We start from the raw sequence: 19224 nt of genomic DNA on the forward strand, positions 1-19224 counted from the left end.
ACCACACAAAAGTATGCCTCTAAAATGTAAAGAGTTGGTTGCTTCTCAGTGTTAAGTTTAAGCTAAAGGAAAGAAGCTCTAACTGTGGAATTTCAGACATCATCAAATTAGGGAAAGCACTGGCAACCCATTCCTTTGCACAAAGAGCCTTTCCTAAAAAAGTCTTCCACAGGGTTAATGGTTTTATACAGGCAGCCAAAAAATATGGAAGATTTTCCAGCCCAAGGTGGAGACTTGACTCACTAGGGATGCAGGATGGGGCTCTCCCACTCCACTTCCCAGTCCTCAGACATGTCCTCCGGCTGCTGCCCAGGCGGTGGTAGAAGGGTGAGATGCACTCGTACTGGAGCTGGGTGTGCAGGTGTTGGTACCCACTGGGAAGGTCTCCAAAGGGAAGGGCTGGCTTCTTGGTAGGGGCACTTTGCAGTTTCTGCTTGCTGAAGGCTGCCGAATACAGCTGGTGTAATGGTGTCTCCCTGAATCAGGGCACATGGGCCCAAAGAAAGAGCAAGGCAAGAGAGAGTCACTATGGCTGTTTTAGTCTCTGCCAAGCCCCATGCAGATATATGGCTACAGAAGAAGAATAACATGGCTATCTTCTTCTCTCTCTCTCTACGCGCACACACACACACACACACACGGACGCTTCACCTCTACCACTGAACAAATTCTCTTGCACACACCTCACTGTCCATTTTATTCCTCTAATTTCCATTTCTGGCACATTTCCAACTTCTGAAACCTCTAACCAAAGAGGATAATATCTGGTATAATAGCTGCTCTCTGAAGGTACGTTATACAAGCGTGCACAAAACAACTAATTGCAACATTAAACAGAAGAGGGAGTTCATTCGAATGAGAGAAATGCAGGCATAGATTTTTCTCCAAACATTATCATAATGGGGCCATATTAGGAATCGACTCAGACTAAACTGTGTTGATACAGTAGCTTGACTTAGCAATTAGCAGATGTGATTAGCACACCTCAGAGAATAGAACTTTCTCTCAGGGCGCTCTGACTAAGGAGAAATATGAAGCACTGTGTGTAAATGTGGAAACGGATATTAAATGAGCCCTGAAGTTGAAGCCCCCCGCAGACCACTCGGGGATTCTCGGGGAATTCTTGTACAGCTTACCTTCATTTATACTGGCACATAATGATTGTCAACTGAAAAGGTGGAATCCCGTTAGGAATGAATCTGTGTTTTCATCCCTATTTAATAAATGGAGAAAGGAAACTCATAGAGGTAAGTGGGAGCACTCAGGGGCACCCAATAAAGTAACATGGTACCCAAGACAGTGCTGAGCAGTCGCAGTTTCCACCCTGGTGTCTCTATCACCCCAATTTGATATCGTCATAAGAAATATATTTCACATATCTGTATAGTGCTTGGCTCCAAGCAATATTCCATCCATGTTAATTTCATTTAACAAATCCTTAGCTTACATTTGTAACCAAGTCTGTAGTTCAGGGAGCTTTTGAACTTGTAAACAAGCTCCTCACTTAGCCTTAGGATGTCTACACTGCCTTTGGGGGCTTCTGGGTGACCCTGGCTTCTGGAAATAGCACTACAGCAGCCCACCTTTCAGGCAGATACTTGAAACCACGTTGTAGGCATCTTGGCACCTGGCCTCCCATGAAAAATTGCTTCAATAGGCTGAATGCTGTGGCTCATGCCTGGGAGGCTGAGGGCAGGATTCCTTGGGCTCAGGAGTTGGAGACCAGCTTGAGCAAGGTCAAGGCCTACATCTCTACTAAAAATAGAAAAATTAGCTGGTATCATGGTGGGCAACTGGAGTCCCAGCTACTTGGAAGGCTGAAGCAGGAGGATCACTTGAGTCCAGGAGTTTGAGGTTGCCATGAATTAGGCTGAAGCCATGGCACTCTAGCTTGGGGCAACAGAGAGAGACAGTCTTAAAAAAAAAAGATTGCTTCAGCACCAGGAAGCCCAGAGATCTTTTTGAATAGCTCAGGGGTCCTTGCTATAAGTCCTCTCCTTGAGAAGAACAGGCTGATGTTACTTAGTGAAGAGTCTAGCCCAGAGTAATCACAAAGATCAGAAAAGGGAGCAGAATTTGGATTCTACTGCCACTATTCCCTAGGAAATGCCTACTCTGACAAGGGAAAGAAAAATGGGATTAAATAGTCTGGGGAATGGTACGAGACTGATGGATATCCTGTCTTACAAATCTTCCACATTGAAGGTGGGTGAGTTTTTGAACATAACTGTCCAACCTGGTATCGAGAGGAAACTCAGGGTCAGAAAGTTTAGGAATTTGCTCAGGAACACCTGAGCACTAAAAAGAGGCAGACCCAGGTTGTGGACCTTGTTTGTCAACCAACCCATTCACTCAACACGTACAGAGGGCACACTGTATACACTGGAACTTCAGCACCAGTAAAACATGGAATGTTCTGGCACTTGTAACTTTCACATTTGGGGGAGGGTGAGGGCAATTGAAATAAACCAAACAAAAAACAAACAAAAGGTAGGTAAGAGCAGGTGAAGAAGGATGCTAAGACAGAAACAGAAACACAGGCAAGATCAGAAAACTCTGGGGAAAGGAGGCCGCTCGCTCAGGGTGGAGGTGCAGTTGCTGTTGGGCAAAAACTGAGCAGAGAACTGGGAAAAGGAAGTCTTGTCATCCAATGGAATCGTGTTCCAGACAGAAGGAGCCACGGGTGTGAAGCGTGCAAAGCAGAATTATACATGGCATGATGGAGGAAACCCAAGGAGTCCTGGTTTTCCTGGCTGGAGTGGGGAGAGTGAGGAGAACACAGCAGAGGACATGAGTAGAAACAGGCCTATTCTCTCCCCCACCAAGTGGTCCTCACCTTTGTCTTTCCAGGAGAAAATCTGGCCATACCTGAGGGCTCACGTCCCTCCACACACAGGGAGTGTCTGATCCTTTCTCTCTAGTTCCTGGGCCCCACTGGTTTGCCTCAGCTGACTGGTTACCAGCAAGATCATTGTTGCTAAATCATAGCTGGTTGCATTTAGTAGAAATGCCACCTCCCTAGATGCTGCCACAATAAATACATAGTAATTTCAGGAAGACGCAAGTATTCGAATCCAGTTCCTCAAAGATCATCTCAAAGTCTTGCTTCTCACTAACCATCCACTTTCCCACGGTCCAGTGAAATTTGTACATTCTCCAATAGTTGCTACCTCTTGGCTACAGGCAGCTGGCTAATAAGCTTTCATCTAACAAGCCCTATTCTTTCATGACTGGTTAGCACTCAATGTCCCTAAGAAACCCCGGGTCGCCTTTGGCCAAACACAGCAGAGGAAAAGGAAGGGGGAGGGAAATAGTCATTAGTGGTCTTGAGGGCAGGTATTTTGACCTCACCTTGACTGAATCTGCATTGGAAGAACTTTCCTTCTCACCAGGTCTGAGATCTTGGGCTCTCGGCATGCTAGAGAGAAAAGAAAAAAGCAAAAAAGGACAGTGCTGCGTGATCCTTTCCCATAGTCACTGCTCACATCATTCAGTTCAGATTTGCACCTGTTCACTCTTTCTGGAGGTCAGGTGTCCATTCCCCAAGCTCTCAGAGGCCAGGCACACTATCCCACCCAAGCCCCTACAGTTCACGTAGCAAACGAGCTTGCCGTCCTTCTCCCGAATTGACAGCCCTGTCTAAAGAACCCAAGCAGAGCAGCTACATCCTCTGAAAAGCTGCTCCATCTCCGTGATTGGAACAATAGCAGTCACTAGATTAGGATCAACTGTTAATATGAATCATACTAGCAAACTTAACCTGATTAAAATGTTCTCATTTGAAATCTGACAGCAGCGTCAGCCACAGATAAGTCTTGGGTAACTGATTCCTCTGTGTCCTTTCTCTGAAGTTAAGGCCCCTAAAAATCACTTGAGGGCAATTCAAAGCCCAGTTTAATTTGTTGAAGACTCTCTTTCTTCACAAGTGAAAAGGAATCCTTCCCATCTCACTTTTCCAATCGGGCAGCCAACATTCATCTAATTAGGAACTTAGAGAACTTTGGTTGTATTAATTTGTAAGAGAAGAGTTGACAAAACCCTCCAAGGACATATGTGACACTGTTCCCATACTTAATGAAATAAAAAATCAGGATCTGGGCTGATGGGGATGAAGGTCGCTTCTGGCTGAAGTCTAAAGTGATTTACTCCTTTCACAAGCCATCCCCTTTCATTCTTTTTCCCATGATTCAGGTTGTTGACAAACACCCAGAAGGCAAAGTGGAGGATTAAGGCAATTATCTGGATAATCTAGGACAAGGACATGCTTTTCTTCCCAGTAAACAGCCAGATCATTGTGCTTGCCCTCCAACTGGAGGGGCTGTCAACCTGCAGCAACTCGTGAATCAGTTCAATCCTGCTGGCACCCCCACTGCCAGCAGGGAAGGCTCAAACTTCTCTACACTACTTTCCGTTCTTCTGGTCCCAAAAGACATTTTAAAATTTACCTCCCAGATTCCCAGGTTGGGTTACTTTGAGTTTGCCATAATTGTGTCACTTCTGCCTACACATTTTTTCCCCTCTGTTTTCTATCTGGAATATCATCCCAAATCTTCATCATATCTGCAGATCCTTCCCAGTTTTCCAGACTCACCCTAATTCTACCTGACTCACGAAATTGTCCCTATTTCAGGAATGGTGAGCCCTCCTTTTTCTGAACTGCCGCCACTCTGTTCCCGTAACTGTCCCTTGAATGTACAAGTGTTTACTGTCTGCCTTTGGTTTTAAACATCTTGACATCTCAATCCTCCCCCTCCATAGGCTGGTAGGGAAGATGTGTCTATTTTGTTCTTTTATTTCTCATACTAACTTAATATCGCATAGAAAGTAGATTAAGCGTACCTATGTAAATGCTTACAAATTGCCTCAACTCTGTGGATTTGCATATCTAAACTCAGACTTGTCATCTTTCCGAAACTGCTCTGACAACTGTACCACTCTTTATGATCACCTCTAGATGTCATGAATAAGATTAGCAGGTCCTCTTAAGGCCCCCCCCAAAAGAAGCAATTTTTTTTTTTTTTTGAGACAGAGCCTCAAGCTATCCCCCTGGGTAGAGTGCCATGGCATCACAGCTCACAGCAACCTCCAACTTCTGGGCTCAAGCGAGTCTCCTGCCGCTGCCTCCCAAGTAGCTGGGACTACAGGCACCCGCCACAACGCCCAGCTATTTTTTGGTTGCAGCTGTCATTGTTGTTTGGCAGGCCCAGGCTGGATTCGAACCCGCCACCTTAGGTGTATGTGGCTGGCGCCTTAGCCGATTGAGCCACAGGCGCTGAGATGCAAATGTTTTTAGGACTGTTTCCAACCTAAAAGTTAAATAAGGCTCTAGGGGTAATAAGGCTAAAAGGTATTTTTTCAAGGGCTTAAAAACATGCCTGGGAGCTACCACGAAGTCCCATAACTCCAAGAATGTCTCTAGACTTCAGGGACACCTGCAAGTTACCTTTAATGCAGATGGGCTGTTTCCCGGACCACTCTCCATCCTGCTGGCAAGTTCTTTTCTCATTGCCGCTGAGGACATAAGAATTGTTACAAAAGAAAGACAGGACGGTGCCAATTTTCACATAGCTCCCACTGATAAGTCCTGGGCCTCCTGTGATTTTCTTGTACCCATTGACTGGACCCCCAGGATCTGAGCAGTTTCTTTCTTCAAGGACTGAAAGTGAAAATAAAAGGAAGGGAAAACTGTTAACATCTGAGTCATTCAATTTTAGAATAGCATCTTTTCATGTTTCATTGAATTAAAAATACTTTGATATAGAACCTGCTAACAGTGGTGCTCAAAGGAATTGCCAAGAGACATCTGATAATAGAAAATGCTTGCAGCAGACACGTTCTTCCCTTTGTTTTAATAACCTCTTCTTAAATTGAAAGATATTTCATTCTATATATAAATAAACTTGACACCAAACCTGGCTTTTATAGGGCCTTGTTCATTTCTTTCTCAAACTGTGAGAGCTGGGCAGGCCTGGACAAAATAAATATTTCACCTAAGTTTTATGATCAGTATGCAAGAGTTACTGTTTTTCAGTGTCGTTGTATTATCTTCTTCATTCCCTAAAGCTTGGGCAATTAAACCAGACTATTCAGTTTCCTACATGGGAAACAAGAGTGGATAGATAAAACGAATTTAGATTTTATATTGAATCTCCAGGAACATAAGTGTGTTGAAAGTTATAGTTTAAAAACACTAGTGAACAATATAAGTGCAGAGATACAACAAATATCCCTTGGTCTGCAAATAGAACTCTCCATCCAAACATGTAATATTCATTATAGAGGTATTTCTATTCTTTGACTCCTGTCGGACAGCTATTTAAAGTAATCAGCAGCTATTCTGAGCACTAGACAGGATTTTTAGATATATTCTAGAAATAGTCTATCTGATGGGTAACATACTTTTTTTTCAAGTAGATATGGCAAGGGACTAAATATGACCTGCCTAAGGAAACAGAGGCCCCTAAAGTATCCAACCTTTAATTATTGAATTTGAGTGCCAATCACTCTATCCGCCTCCCTGGTTTGCTTTTTAATCACTTTTTCTAAGACATAGGCTAATCCCTTTAAAACAGTCCCCATGCAATGCAGTTATGCATTTGACATGCTTCCCCCTCCCTGCCCTCAACTGTCCCCATTACCTTCCTAGCAACTTACTTGCTTGCCTTCAGGCAAGAAAAAAAATCTGCATTCAGATAACACCTCTAAAATATTTGCAAATGAAAAACAAATTAACAACTTTCTTATGTGCAAGTTGGCCACATAGCTACAATTAGCTGAATTACTGGTTTGTCTGCTCTAAGACAGCCCATAGACCCGTGGCAGACAATCTTAATGATACTCTGTGTGCTTTCAGGCTGTGTAATATCAGTGATTTTCCTAGTGGGTGAATCTAAAACCCCTATTTTAAGTGTAAGAAAAGGGACCTCACTGAGTGAGTGTTTTAAAATTTTTGAGATGGTTCAGGGAGGAAAATGCATTTTTTTCACACTTCAAGTGGACTCAGAAAACTCCAGCTTATCTTTTTGAAATACTTCTATGATGTGGGAGGAGGAGGAAGAGAAAGCAAACAATCCACATGGCTTCAGTGAGGGGACTGCCTTCTTAGAGCTCAGACTCCTTTAATTCTGCACATGCAGCCCAGAGGGAACACACAGACTGCACTCACCTCAAAAGATGGGACATGTTATACCCGCAAGTTTTAAAAAATAGAATGAGTTGCTATCATAAACATTAGGGGATTTCACCTAAAGATCTGAATTACTGGTTTCTAACATAATTCATATCTGCCCTTGCCCTCCATCCCTGGGCCTTTATTCCCACATGGCAATGATCAACCGGAGTTGAGAAGTGTCTCTGCTTAGACCGGGGCCTGTTCTTCACAACCCCCAGTACGCTGCCTGGCTCTGGCAGGGATTTGAATCTGTCACCAGTTAGCCTATTAAAGGGCTATAATTTGTATAATTTAAGTATAGTTCCCCATCTCTGCTAGAGCTCATGGCCAAGGAAGATTGGGTGATATTGAAGACCAGTCCTAGAATACTGAGAAAAAATGAACTATGATCCAGCCACAGCAGCCACAGTAGCAAATAAGAAATCCTATCTACTGTTGGCTCTGACAGGTAGGTCTGAAAGTTGAGTTTTTCTGCCCTTAGAAGGAGTGCTTCCATGGTCTATAAGGATTTGCCCACCCCATGATCTGCCATATGCAGGGGTCTTGCGGATCACCATCCTACAATATGTAATGTGAGATTAACTAGTGGGAATGTTGAAGCATTTTTGAGCCCTTGGAATTAACAAAGACTTAAGACAATTCAGATACTTTGTTTCTCCTACTGAAGAGGCTTAGAAAAGACTTAAAGATAAACCAAATCAGGATACAAAAACACCTTGGTCCAAGGCTGAGGAATACAGCCATACTTCCATAATTATTAGATGCATACTCTTTTATATAAATATGACATTTATAAAATCAGGTCCCCTGTGATATATACTTTCCATGCAGTATTTCCTTATTCATGACCCCAGAAAAACTAAAATTAAATTAGATGGAGAACTATAAGAACTATTGTTTGGTTTTAAGTTCTTGTTTAGGAATGTCATCTGGATGGAGCGACATGAAGCTTCTGAGTTAAGGCTCCAATAGAAAGTACAATGAGTTGAATATTTGTGTCCTCTCCATTCCCAGATTCATATGTTGAGATCCTAACTCCCAGTTTCATAGTCTTAGCAGGTGGGACCCTTGGGCGATGATTAGGTCCTAAGTGTAGATCCCTTATGAATGGGATTAACTGTGTTATAAAAAGAACCCAGCAAGTTCTCTGGCTCTCCTTCCACCATTGTGAGGTTATTATAAGAAGACAGCAATCTATGAACCAGGAAGCAGGCCCTCACCAGACAATGAATCTTCTGTCGCCTTGATCTTGGACTTTCCAGCCTCCAGAACTGTGAGAAATAAATGTTTGTTGTTTAAATCACCCAGTCTATGGCATTCTGTTGTAGCAGCCCCAATTGACCAAGACAAAAGGCAAGACTAAAAATCAAGAGATATACAAACAACAGAAAGAGATTTGTAAAGGATACAGATAATGTAGTTATCTGACATTGCTTATAAATAGCTTTGCCAAACACTTTCACAGGAATAAACAACAAGATGAAGCAGAAAACAGCAAACTTTGAAAAATAGTCAAAGGAAAAAACCCGGAACTTAAAAGTATATGACAGAAATTTAAAGTTCCATGGACAAGCTAATAGCAAATCAGATAGAGCTAAAGAGTATTAATAAACTGAAAGATAACTTTAAAATACATAGATGAAGCCCAAAGAGAATAAAAGATGAAAAATGCATAGGGAAGTGTAAGGGAAAGGAGATATAGTGAGAAGGTTAAAAAGTACATGTAATTGGCACTGGAGAAGGAGAAGGGAGAGAATGGATCAGAAACAATATGCAAAGAAGTAATAGCTGAAAATTTTCCTATGATGAAAGACATCAACCTACAGATTCACAAAGCTCCATGTCAGATAAATATGAAGGAACCAAGGGGAGAGGGAGAGGGAGGAACTAGAAGAATGTACTTTAAAATAATGATAGTCATTATCTCTGGCTTAGAGTATTAAAAATAACTTTTAATTATTAATATATTTTTTAAAGTCTTATAATCAGAAAACATTACCATCAAATGTTGTTGTTTATTATTTTTGTTGTTTTCTGATGTTATTTTTAAAGAATATGTCAAGCAAAATAGCTTGGGTCTTCCCTACTAAGCTTCTAAATCTAACATTATCCAGTCTTTCATGCCTTTTCTCATGTGCTCCCATAGTCTCTTCACCCCGTGCAAATCTCTTTAATATCTCACATAATCATAGAGTAATACAATTTTCCATGAAATAATTTAATTAAGTGTACTCACTAGACTCTGGTGAGAAAAGAATAGCCACCAAGATCAGATAATAAGGATTCAGATAATCATTTGGTTCCCCAGTGTCTGGCACACGCAGACAGTGGGGACACAATTAATATCTGTTGGGGGCAGGCAGATAGCATGAAGAGTGAAATCTCTTTGTTCTTCCACATAATGAACGAGGGCCTGGGAAAATTACATAGTTTCTCCAAGCCTTGCCTTCCCCATCTGCAAAACAGGATAATAACACTACCTGACCGGGCTGGTTCTGGGGAGAAATTTGAATAACACAATTTTCTTTTCCTTTGTTTGTCTTTGTTTACAAGGCACCTAACTACCTTCATGAGCCAATTGCCCAAGTTGAATATGCCTTAAGGAAAACACCACAAAGAAATCTAAAGGCCCTTTATTGGGCCTATTTTAGCATCATGCAATATCCCACCCCGTTTTCTGGGCTGCTGGTAAGATCAACTCATGATGGGCTTTCCAGATCTGTGTTCCTGGATCCCGCATCTGGATCTAGCGTGCTGATTCAGGCTTCTGGGTACCGACCCTGGAGTCTGTACATTCATCTCTTTTAATCCTGCACAATAAAGCCTGAAAGCTGTGTTCCTGTATCAAAGGGCCAGTGGGCATTATTCTGTCTTCCCTCTCATTTATTTCCTGTACGTTACAAAGCTGCACACAGTCCTGGATGCTTTTGAAGAGTATTCTAAGACTTCCTCCATCCATTCCTTTCTCTCTGTTAGCTTCCTGGTGGGTGCACAGACCATCCATATCTCATCAGAGCTCTTCCCCAGGGCTAGATTTCAAAACGATCTTTTTTCCCCCCTCCTATTCTTTCTCTTTTTAGAAAACTTTATATCTCCCCATTGAACAGATTCGTGATTCTTTCCTATTTTATTTTTTAAAGGCTTTATGTTTCCTATCTGCTTAGTGGCATGGGTGTTTTCATGCAAATGAGGACTTAAAACATCTGCATTTCTGACCCAAAGGAGCATCAAACTCCTACTTTACTAAGTAGAAATATTCTACGATTGATCATAAATAGCACATTGCCCTGATACCTTGGGGACTCATGCTGGGGACACAGACACACTAAATTCAGCATTCCCTTATATACCATTGTGAACAAAAGACAGTAACTGGAGGTGCTTTTCTCTGGAACATTGTCTCAGATAAACATTTCAACAGAGACCTTCTTCTCTAGTCTTGCTTTCGTTTTTCCTCACGGCATCTGTATGAGGTGGTTCACTGAGATGCCACTTTACAGAAGCAGATGTGATGGCTTTGGGGTAGTTGCTGTAATGAACACCACAGTGCCCCACCCAGATCCCCCAGGTAGGGCGCCCATCCCTTGATTTCCATATGTGAGCGTAGCAGTTGGGACCTGGCACTTGCAACCTTGGGCGTGGGCACTCTCTTGCTGGTATGTAGAGATGAAAAATATCTAGGAGGTTTTTGTCCCCCTTGCCCACTCCAGAGTGGCCTGCAGCCAATGGCTGATGGATGTGTGGAAATGCAAAACCCCAACTCTTCTTCCTTGAGATATAATTTATATTCCCTAGAAACCCCATGGGATCAGGCTGAGCCTGGGAGTTCAGTTCAAGACAGTCTCACTTGGCTGGGCGCAGTGGCTCATGCCTGTAATCCTAGCACTCGGGGAGGCTCAGGCTGGAGGATCATTTGACCTCTGGAGTTTGAGACCAGCCTGAACAAGAGTGAGACCCTGTTTCTACTAAAAAATAGCAAAACCAGCTGGGTGTAGTGGCACATGTCTGTAGGCCCAGCTATTCAGAAGGCCGAGGCAAGAGAAGTACCATAGCCCAAGAGTTTGAGGTTGCTGTGAACTATGACATCACAGTAGTCTTCCCGGGGTACAGAGGAGCACAAAAAGCAAAAAATAAGACATAGTCTATCTTAATTTCATCTCCTTTGATACATCCCTTGGACTAAATGCTTGACTCAGGGTATTTTTGTGGAAGAAACTAACCTAAGACAGTTCTGCTATTGTTTTCTTATCCCTGGATGACAGGGTCCCTCATGGAAGGATTGAGACACCAGGAGGTAGTTGTCTTATCCATGGGCATTAAGCCCTGCATGCCAAAGCCTTTTAGCATCCTTGGGTGGTGATAAGATCCTGGGGAGGACAAGAGGCAAGATCCTTACATGAGAGCCTCCAGCCTCCTCAAGTACTCTGGGCTCAGGGTCAGTCCCATGCCAGCCTAGCTAGTTTACCTAAAGGGATCAGGTAATCTAAGACATTGGGTGTCTCCATATGAGCAGGGTGGACCCCCAACCCACCATCAGAGGATTCTCCTAGGTGATTGGGGGTTGTCTGTGTAAAGGAAGCCATCTCTGTACAACCCTGGGACACAGAGGAGGTCCCAACAGTGACAGGGACCAACTTTCTCATGAGCCTGAATTATGGGGCTGAGAGCTAGATTTAAGCAGATCTAAAGCAACTGAAGTCATATCCTTCTTTCTTCTATGTGACTGGTACACAAGAGCCATATTCAGTATAAGGTAGCTGAGATAACCAGGTCCAGAATGTCTACAAGAAGTGGACTTATTGAGGAGGATGTCAGGGGCATGTCAGGCCATGCAAAGATATTTTCAGGCAAAGTGGCTCTTCAGTGCACACTCAGAGTGTCCACTTTTCTCTGCCCTCTTGTTACATTGATAATATTGAACGTGACAAAAAGCAGTCGGCGCTCATTATCCCTAACCTAAGGAGTGGTCCCGTCTCCTTATCCCCCAGTGAACACAAATCTCAGGGGCAGATCCCACGTGTGAAGCAACAACGGCCGTTTCTTCCATGATAGCACTACCCATAAGTGTGTCCCTCTCCATAAAAGTAATATACTTTTCTAAATGAATCTAGAATTTTAATATGACACACCAGTCTCCCATGAATATTTGTCTTTTCCTTTTGCTTAGGTCTCCAAGTTGTAAGTTCAAATTTGGAGATAAGAATGAACAACAAGTCCCTAGGAACCAAAGAATCCAATCACTGAAGCCTGCTGGACTTCCCAGAAACCCAGCACGTTGCCCTGCAGAGAGTGCTGGGGGCTCCTGATTCGACCCCTTGTCTTGCACCATCAGATATTCAGTGAGCGCCTCCTCTGTGCCAGCTGACTAAGGCATTGGCAGATGCTTTTCTTTATCTTAACATGGAAGTTTTCATTTAAACCCCAAAATAGAAGTGATGCCAGTTCAGGCTCATTTTCCCAATGTGCTTTATACAACTCAAGACCTTTTCCAGCTTCATCAAGCAATTATCAAAAACAAAAAGGTTTCGGGACTTCTTTCTGAGTATTTATTCCCTATGTCAGATGTTATCCAACATAAACTTTTTCAATCAAACAGAAGAGTTAACTAGCCCTTGAAAAAAATGTTACTGTAGGAAATTCAGTTTTGCTTCTTTGGGCCAAATCAACTCATTCTGACACAGAAAAGAGGACGACAGAGAGAACAGGTGTGGGGGGAATAAAGATAGGCCATTTTGTTCATTAGCCAGTTCTTCCTAAGTGACTAGTGCCTTTCTTAACTTTGCTTCTAAAATTATGAGATAGATTTCCTTAATCAAAAAGTAAGTGAAGGTAATCACAGAGGCCTAGATAAATTCGAAAGGGTTGCAGGAGTCTCATCAAAGGCTAGCCAACCCCAGAAATTGATTGTAATCTGAACTGCAACAAAGATTTCATCAGGTACAATTGATTGAAGTGGGTTGATCTGCTTAGCCTGCTGTGTTGTCTGAAGGAAAAATCTCTTAATCTACAGGTAGGACGCTGAGCTAAATGGAACCAAATTCTAATTTAGATGCTTCTGCTGAGAATAACCACTGGAGATTTGTTGGAATTGGAGCGCCCGGCTTTATCACGCTCACGTTCTCCCTGTGGTACCAGACAGAACTGTTTATGCAGACACCACCATTTAACCGGGGCACATGTTGTCATTCATGCAGTGTGGCCAGTTGATTAGGGCACAATTATAAAAGTGAGATAATTAGAAGAGGCCCAAAGATGCTTCTCTATGAAGGGAGTAGCTGTTTTCCATCCTGGTCGGGAAAATGCTAGAGGGCAGAGTTTGAACAAATCCTTCAGAAGATTCCAAGTCCTCTGGTGGGTATTATTGTCTCTCGGCACAAACATCACTGCAGTCTTTACTCACTCCCACAATCCTGCTCTATAAAGGATTGGGCTGTATCTTATGCACAGAGAAGAACAAGTGTCTTGAGTTTGACAGTTTCCACTAAGTCAGCAATACAAATGTTTCATCTGTTGTCCAGCCTTCAGATAATGCAACCCTAAAATATACACTATTCTGCATTGATCAAAAGCTTATCTACTATTTTAGAGAAGCAACCACATGGTGATCTAGCTAACTGATAGTTAATGTTGTATGTCACTTGACTGGATCACAACAGGCCAGCTATCTGGTGAAGCATTACATTTGGGCAAGTCCGAGAGGGTGTTGTGGGAGATTAGCATTTGAACTGCCCAAGTGTGTAATAGGGACGGCCCTCCCAACATGGGTGGGATTATCCAGTCCACTGAGGGCCTGGATAGAACAAAAAGGTGGAGGAAGGGGGAATGTGAGTTCTCTCTCTGCCTGATTGCTTGAGCTGAGACATTCATCTCTGCCCTCAGCAGTCCTGGTTCTCAGGCCTTCAGACCCCAACTGGAGTCTCCATCATTAGCTCTCCAGCCTTCAAACTACACCACTGGCTTTCCTGGGTGTGTCTGGGTTACAGATGTTAAATCATAGGACTTCTTAGCTTCCATAATTGTGCAGACCACTATACACACACACACACCCCCCTAGGTCCTGTTCCTTTGGAGAGCTATGACTAATACAAAGCTCTAGACTTCTACTAAGATAGCTCCTCTCCTCAAATAAATACCTTCATAAAGTGTCTTAGCTTGGATTCTCCCAGAAGCTGCCTATGAGACAAGGCTTTGAGTCCAAGTAGTTTACTTAGAAAGGACAGACAATGGAGAGGAAGAATAAGACAGGGAAGTGACAGAGATACTTATATCACCAAACAAGTTACTACTGGGGAAATAAAAGCTTAATGCCATTTTGCAAATGTACAAGATGGTGTTAAACATGTCTCATTGTTATCCCACCCAAGAAGCCAGAGATATGACTTACTACCTACCAACTGCCCTCAGTCGTAGATTGAAGGTTGCTGGTGTGAACATGAACTCACACCTCCAGTCTGCCAAATAGAAGTGCTAGTGGAAGCGTCAGGCAGGTGGAAGGAGCTTGAAGGTGGAAGCCAGTTGGGTTGACACACACAGGAATGACGTCTGCATAATCAAGTCTAGCTACCTCTTTCTTTTCAGGTCTAGTTGTTAGAAACATCTGGTCTAAAAAATTAATATTGCTATAATTTACAAAACTGAAGTGACAACATTTCCCCGATCCCCATTTTGAGATATGGAAAAGAAAGGAGTAGGGATTAAAATAAAATCCACAATATTTTCATCTCCAGATGAACCTGTGTTTTGTTTTCATCTTCCTCTCATCTGGTATTCTGTTTTTTTCTATTGTTCTTATTCTGGTTGTAAATTATTTTATTTTATTTATTTATTTATTTATTTTTTGAGACAGAGCCTCAAGCTGTCCCCCTGGGTAGAGTGCCATGGCATCACAGCTCACAGCAACCTCCAACTCCTGGGCTCAAGCGAGTCTCCCGCCTCAGCCTCCCAAGTAGCTGGGACCACAGGCGCCCGCCACAATGCCCAGCTATTTTTTTTGGTTGCAGCCATGATTGTTGTCTGGTGGGCCCGGGCTGAATTCAAACCCACCACCTTAGGTGTATGTGGCTGGCACCTTAGCCACTTGAGCCACAGGTGCCGAGCCAAATTATTTTATTTTAATTATACCTGCTTGCTTTCAGAAATAGTTTGTGGTGATGTACAAAACTATATGTGGGACGCAGACTTTTCTTTCTAATGGGGGGGGGGAATTTTATGTTAATGAAATCTTTATGAAAGCCAGATAAAGACATGAGCAAAAATGTAAATCAGGACACTATATTGTCTCTTTAATAATAGTTGGGTTTAAGAGTTATCATGAAGTTTATAACTCAGAGTTTCAATGAAGGAATAAATCTAAAGCCAAGGAAATTCATTCCTGTGTTATCTAGCTGGGGGCTGGGGCTGGCGGGTGTTAGTCTCAGTTCTTAGCCTCTTCATGCAATCTACCCCTTCTCACTCATCACCCACATCAAGGAAACAACTTGTGACAGAATGTTGGTTCTGTTTGGAAAAGGCATTATCTTTCTCATCAGGGCTTTTTTCATCCTGGAAACCCGATTTAACATGAGGCCAGTGCTCAGAGACAGCCGTTGATGGCCTCTCCTCTCTTCCTCCCTTTTTCCTATTCAGCCTCTATTTGAGTTTGGTGCCTCTGGATCAAACCAAATCATTTTTACTCCCAGGGAGGTCTTCACCAACCAAGAATAATACCAAGTAATGACATAATCCCCACGGAAAACTCTTTATCCCTTTCCAACCAATGGAATTCTGCCCCCCTGATGTTTTCCAGCCCTCTGCGGGTGTGAATGAGACGGTATCCATGTGAAATTATGCTTGGATTGCACACACTGTTATTTATTCATCCAGCAGCAATTTAGAGGCTGAGGTTTACAATTAGCTATTTGATCTTAATCAGTGTTGTCTTTGGCCTCTGGTACACTGTGTCTTTCGGATACCACTTTTTCTGGGGGTTAGATAGCCTATTTAATTAGACAGCTAGAACAGCTTGTATCTAAGAGACAGGTCAACTTCGAAAATTTTTCAGAAAGTCCTGAAACTTTCCTTTTATTTCTTGTTCAAAATCAACCTGCCACATCCTCGTTTAACAGAGGTGGATAACCTATATAAGTGTTAGAAACGTAAGCTGTCCTCTACCTGCTGAGTCTGCCTGGACAGAATGGTCTTCTTGGGACTTCTCCTAATCTTAGAAGGCTTCTGAGCCAGCTCTTAGGGATGGGTAATCACTTTAACTACTGAGGAAATTGTCCCCCAGCCGTCTTCATAGTCAGCCTTTCAAAATAGAAGAAATGTTTGCTGTAAAACTGGTGCACCCTGGGCAGTTCTGTTCTGATTAGCCTTGGGGGTGAAGGGGGCAGCCTCGCAGAAAAGTCCCGAGCTGCTGAGCACACATGCGTCCCAGGCCACCCCACCAGCACCTGGATAAAGGAAGCACTTAGCAATTCCCTCATCATCTCCGCTACCAAAAAGCCTTACGAGAGGAAGTTGTAGCCCAGAACCATGTGACATGGGACATTCTTCTTTATGGTAGAAAAGGGCTGAAATTAGGATTTTTTATGGCTTTATCATAAAACACAGAGGGTGCCAAAAAATGTACCCACATTTTAAAAAAGGAAAAAAAAACTCTATTAAATTTGTAATACTCAGTATATACTGATAATGTCTGTTACCTTGTATGTTTTTTTTCTTTATTAAATCATAGCTGTGATGATTAATGCAATCATGGGGTACAATGTGCTGGTCTTATACACAATTTGAAATATTTTCATCAAACTGGTTAACATAGGCTTCATGGCATTTTCTTAGTTATTGTGTTAAGACATTTATAGTCTACACTTAGTAAATTTCACCTGTACCCTTGTAAGATGCGCTGTAGGTGTGGTCCCACCGATTACCCTCCCTGCACCCGTTGTATATTGCATCTTACATCTCATATAATTGTAGAAACAAAATGTGACTTGAGTATTACAATTTCAACACAGTTTTGCCTTAAATGTGCATACATTTTTTGGCACCCTCTGTACATACTACTTAGCTCTGCCCCACGTCCTCAGTTTCTGGTACTTACTAGACACTCAAAACGTTTGGTAGGATGGATCTATAAAGCAGAGATGATCAAAATACCAAGGATGTGGCAATGTTGAGACAATTAAATGGACAGTGTAACAAACAGCCCAGAGCCTGGCTTATATTAAGAAAACAGTAATAACAATTATTGTTTTTAGTATAACTGTGGATACCAACAAGAATGCCTTGTGTTTTGCAAAGGAGCTTTCATCCTTTGACGCAGGAAGAGGGAAAGGCAGTGTACATCCCAGAAGGCAGGAACCCTTAAGGAAAAGTGGGGGCTCTGTAGCCTTTGGGACTGGAGTCCATCTCAGGGCCATGAAGACAGAGATAATTATTTCCAACAGCGACAGCTGCTATGTTCTTCTATAGCAGCTGTTCATCACTTCCTAACCTAGAACCAAAATAAAATCTGTCTTGCCTTGATGACTTCAGATGCCAAAGAAAAAGCCAAGAGGATCTTGGCAAGTGCCAGCAAAGCCTTAGCAAAGCAAGTGTGGGTGCAGCCCTTTGCCCACTGAGGGGTGCTCCACCCCAAGCTCTTGGAGGCTGATAAGCTGAGAATTGTTTACGTGGCCTCATCTGTCTTCTTCTTCCCCAGGAATGCTGTCCATGCTAAAATAATTGCCAACTAGCAAAATGCACCCATTGCAGGATAATCATAAAGCACAGGACATAGTGATGCTTTGGTGAGGAGGTCTGGAGCCCAGCAGTTAATTCCAACATATCACTTGCTCTGTGCATGCACAGGCTCACTCAACAAGGACGGAGCCAAATGAAAAGAAAACTTTCCCCCTGAGTTTAAAAATAAAAACAAAAAACCAAACATGTCCCTTAATAACTATGCAAGGGCAGCCTCTACTGTGACAGAAGTGTTCAGTGACAGCTTCTGTTTAGGGACCTAAATCCAAATGGGGTAGTATCTCTCGGAATAGATCCAGAAGATGGCGGGAGATGCATGTCCATGTTAGGGAGGGTGAAGGAGATGGAGCCCCCATGTGGAAGAAGATAGGTCCACAAGCTAATGGGCTTCCCCGAGCCCTCTGGTCTCTGAAGCTCTGGGCTATGGACTCCCCGGGCCTTCCCTGCATAGAATTATTCCTATATGTGTCACACCATCTCAAGGCTGATTGCTCCCTGTATTTTCTTCCCTGTCCCTCTAACAAAATATAAAAATGATACTTTGAAGCCCTAGTCTCCAAAATGATCAGCAAGACACACATTCAGCTTATGCTACCTGTTGTTAAATGAGTGAAACCCCAGGAGAAAAACAGAGGCCAACCCAATAACATGATACTCTGGGCAACCTGCTTCTGAGTATCCAAATCTAGTTCCTCCCTGGCATTACTTTATGTACCATTTCTAACAATCCCCCTCTGGGCTGCCTGGGCTACAAAGCCTCCCCATTCATTGTACCCAACGTAGGTATCTTTTCCTGGGATCCAGGATTTCTTTATGACCATGACATTGGCACCATCTTTTTTTTTTTTTTTTTTGAGACAGAGCCTCAGGCTGTCCCCCTGGGTGAGTGCCGTGGCATTACAGCTCACAGCAACCTCCAACTCCTGGGCTCAAGCGAGTCTCCTGCCTCAGGCTCCCAAGTAGCTGGGACCACAGGTGCCCGCCACAATGCCCAGCTATTTTTTGGTTGCAGCCGTCATTGTTGTTTGGCAGGCCCAGGCTGGATTTGAACCCGCCACCTTAGGTGTACGTGGCTGGCACCTTAGCCAGTTGAGCTATAGGCGCCGAGCCAGCACCATCTTCTTGTCCTTCCAAATCAGGTCTTTCTTGCCTAGTGCCATGGTACTTAGTGTCCAGTAATGATTCAGGAAAGTTATTTTGCAGAGGAAACTCAGAAAGTCTTGGAAGTGTTTTCTTAAACCCTGGGGCCCTGAGAAAGGTTTGTCATCATCAACTACTTTGCAGAAACTAGTGTGGTTGCCCTCCCTCCTCCCCCAGGGAATGCCCTACTT

At 43.0% G+C, this 19224-nt stretch overlaps 1 protein-coding gene across 1 annotated transcript in view; it reads right to left on the reverse strand.

Moving 5' to 3' along the window:
- Positions 1–19224, reverse strand: part of PAMR1 (peptidase domain containing associated with muscle regeneration 1) — a 73093-nt gene that overhangs the window by 3774 nt on the left and 50095 nt on the right. The window contains exons 7-10 of the mRNA XM_012803992.2: positions 8392–8442; positions 5444–5656; positions 3352–3418; positions 244–476 (exon numbers count right to left, since the gene is read on the reverse strand). Of these exons, the coding sequence (XP_012659446.2) occupies positions 244–476; positions 3352–3418; positions 5444–5656; positions 8392–8442 (564 nt within the window). The remainder of the gene's footprint in view (positions 1–243; positions 477–3351; positions 3419–5443; positions 5657–8391; positions 8443–19224) is intronic.

The sequence above is a fragment of the Otolemur garnettii genome, unplaced genomic scaffold, assembly GCF_000181295.1.
Source record: "Otolemur garnettii isolate 467f Iridium unplaced genomic scaffold, OtoGar3 scaffold00001, whole genome shotgun sequence".
NCBI lineage: Eukaryota > Metazoa > Chordata > Mammalia > Primates > Galagidae > Otolemur > Otolemur garnettii.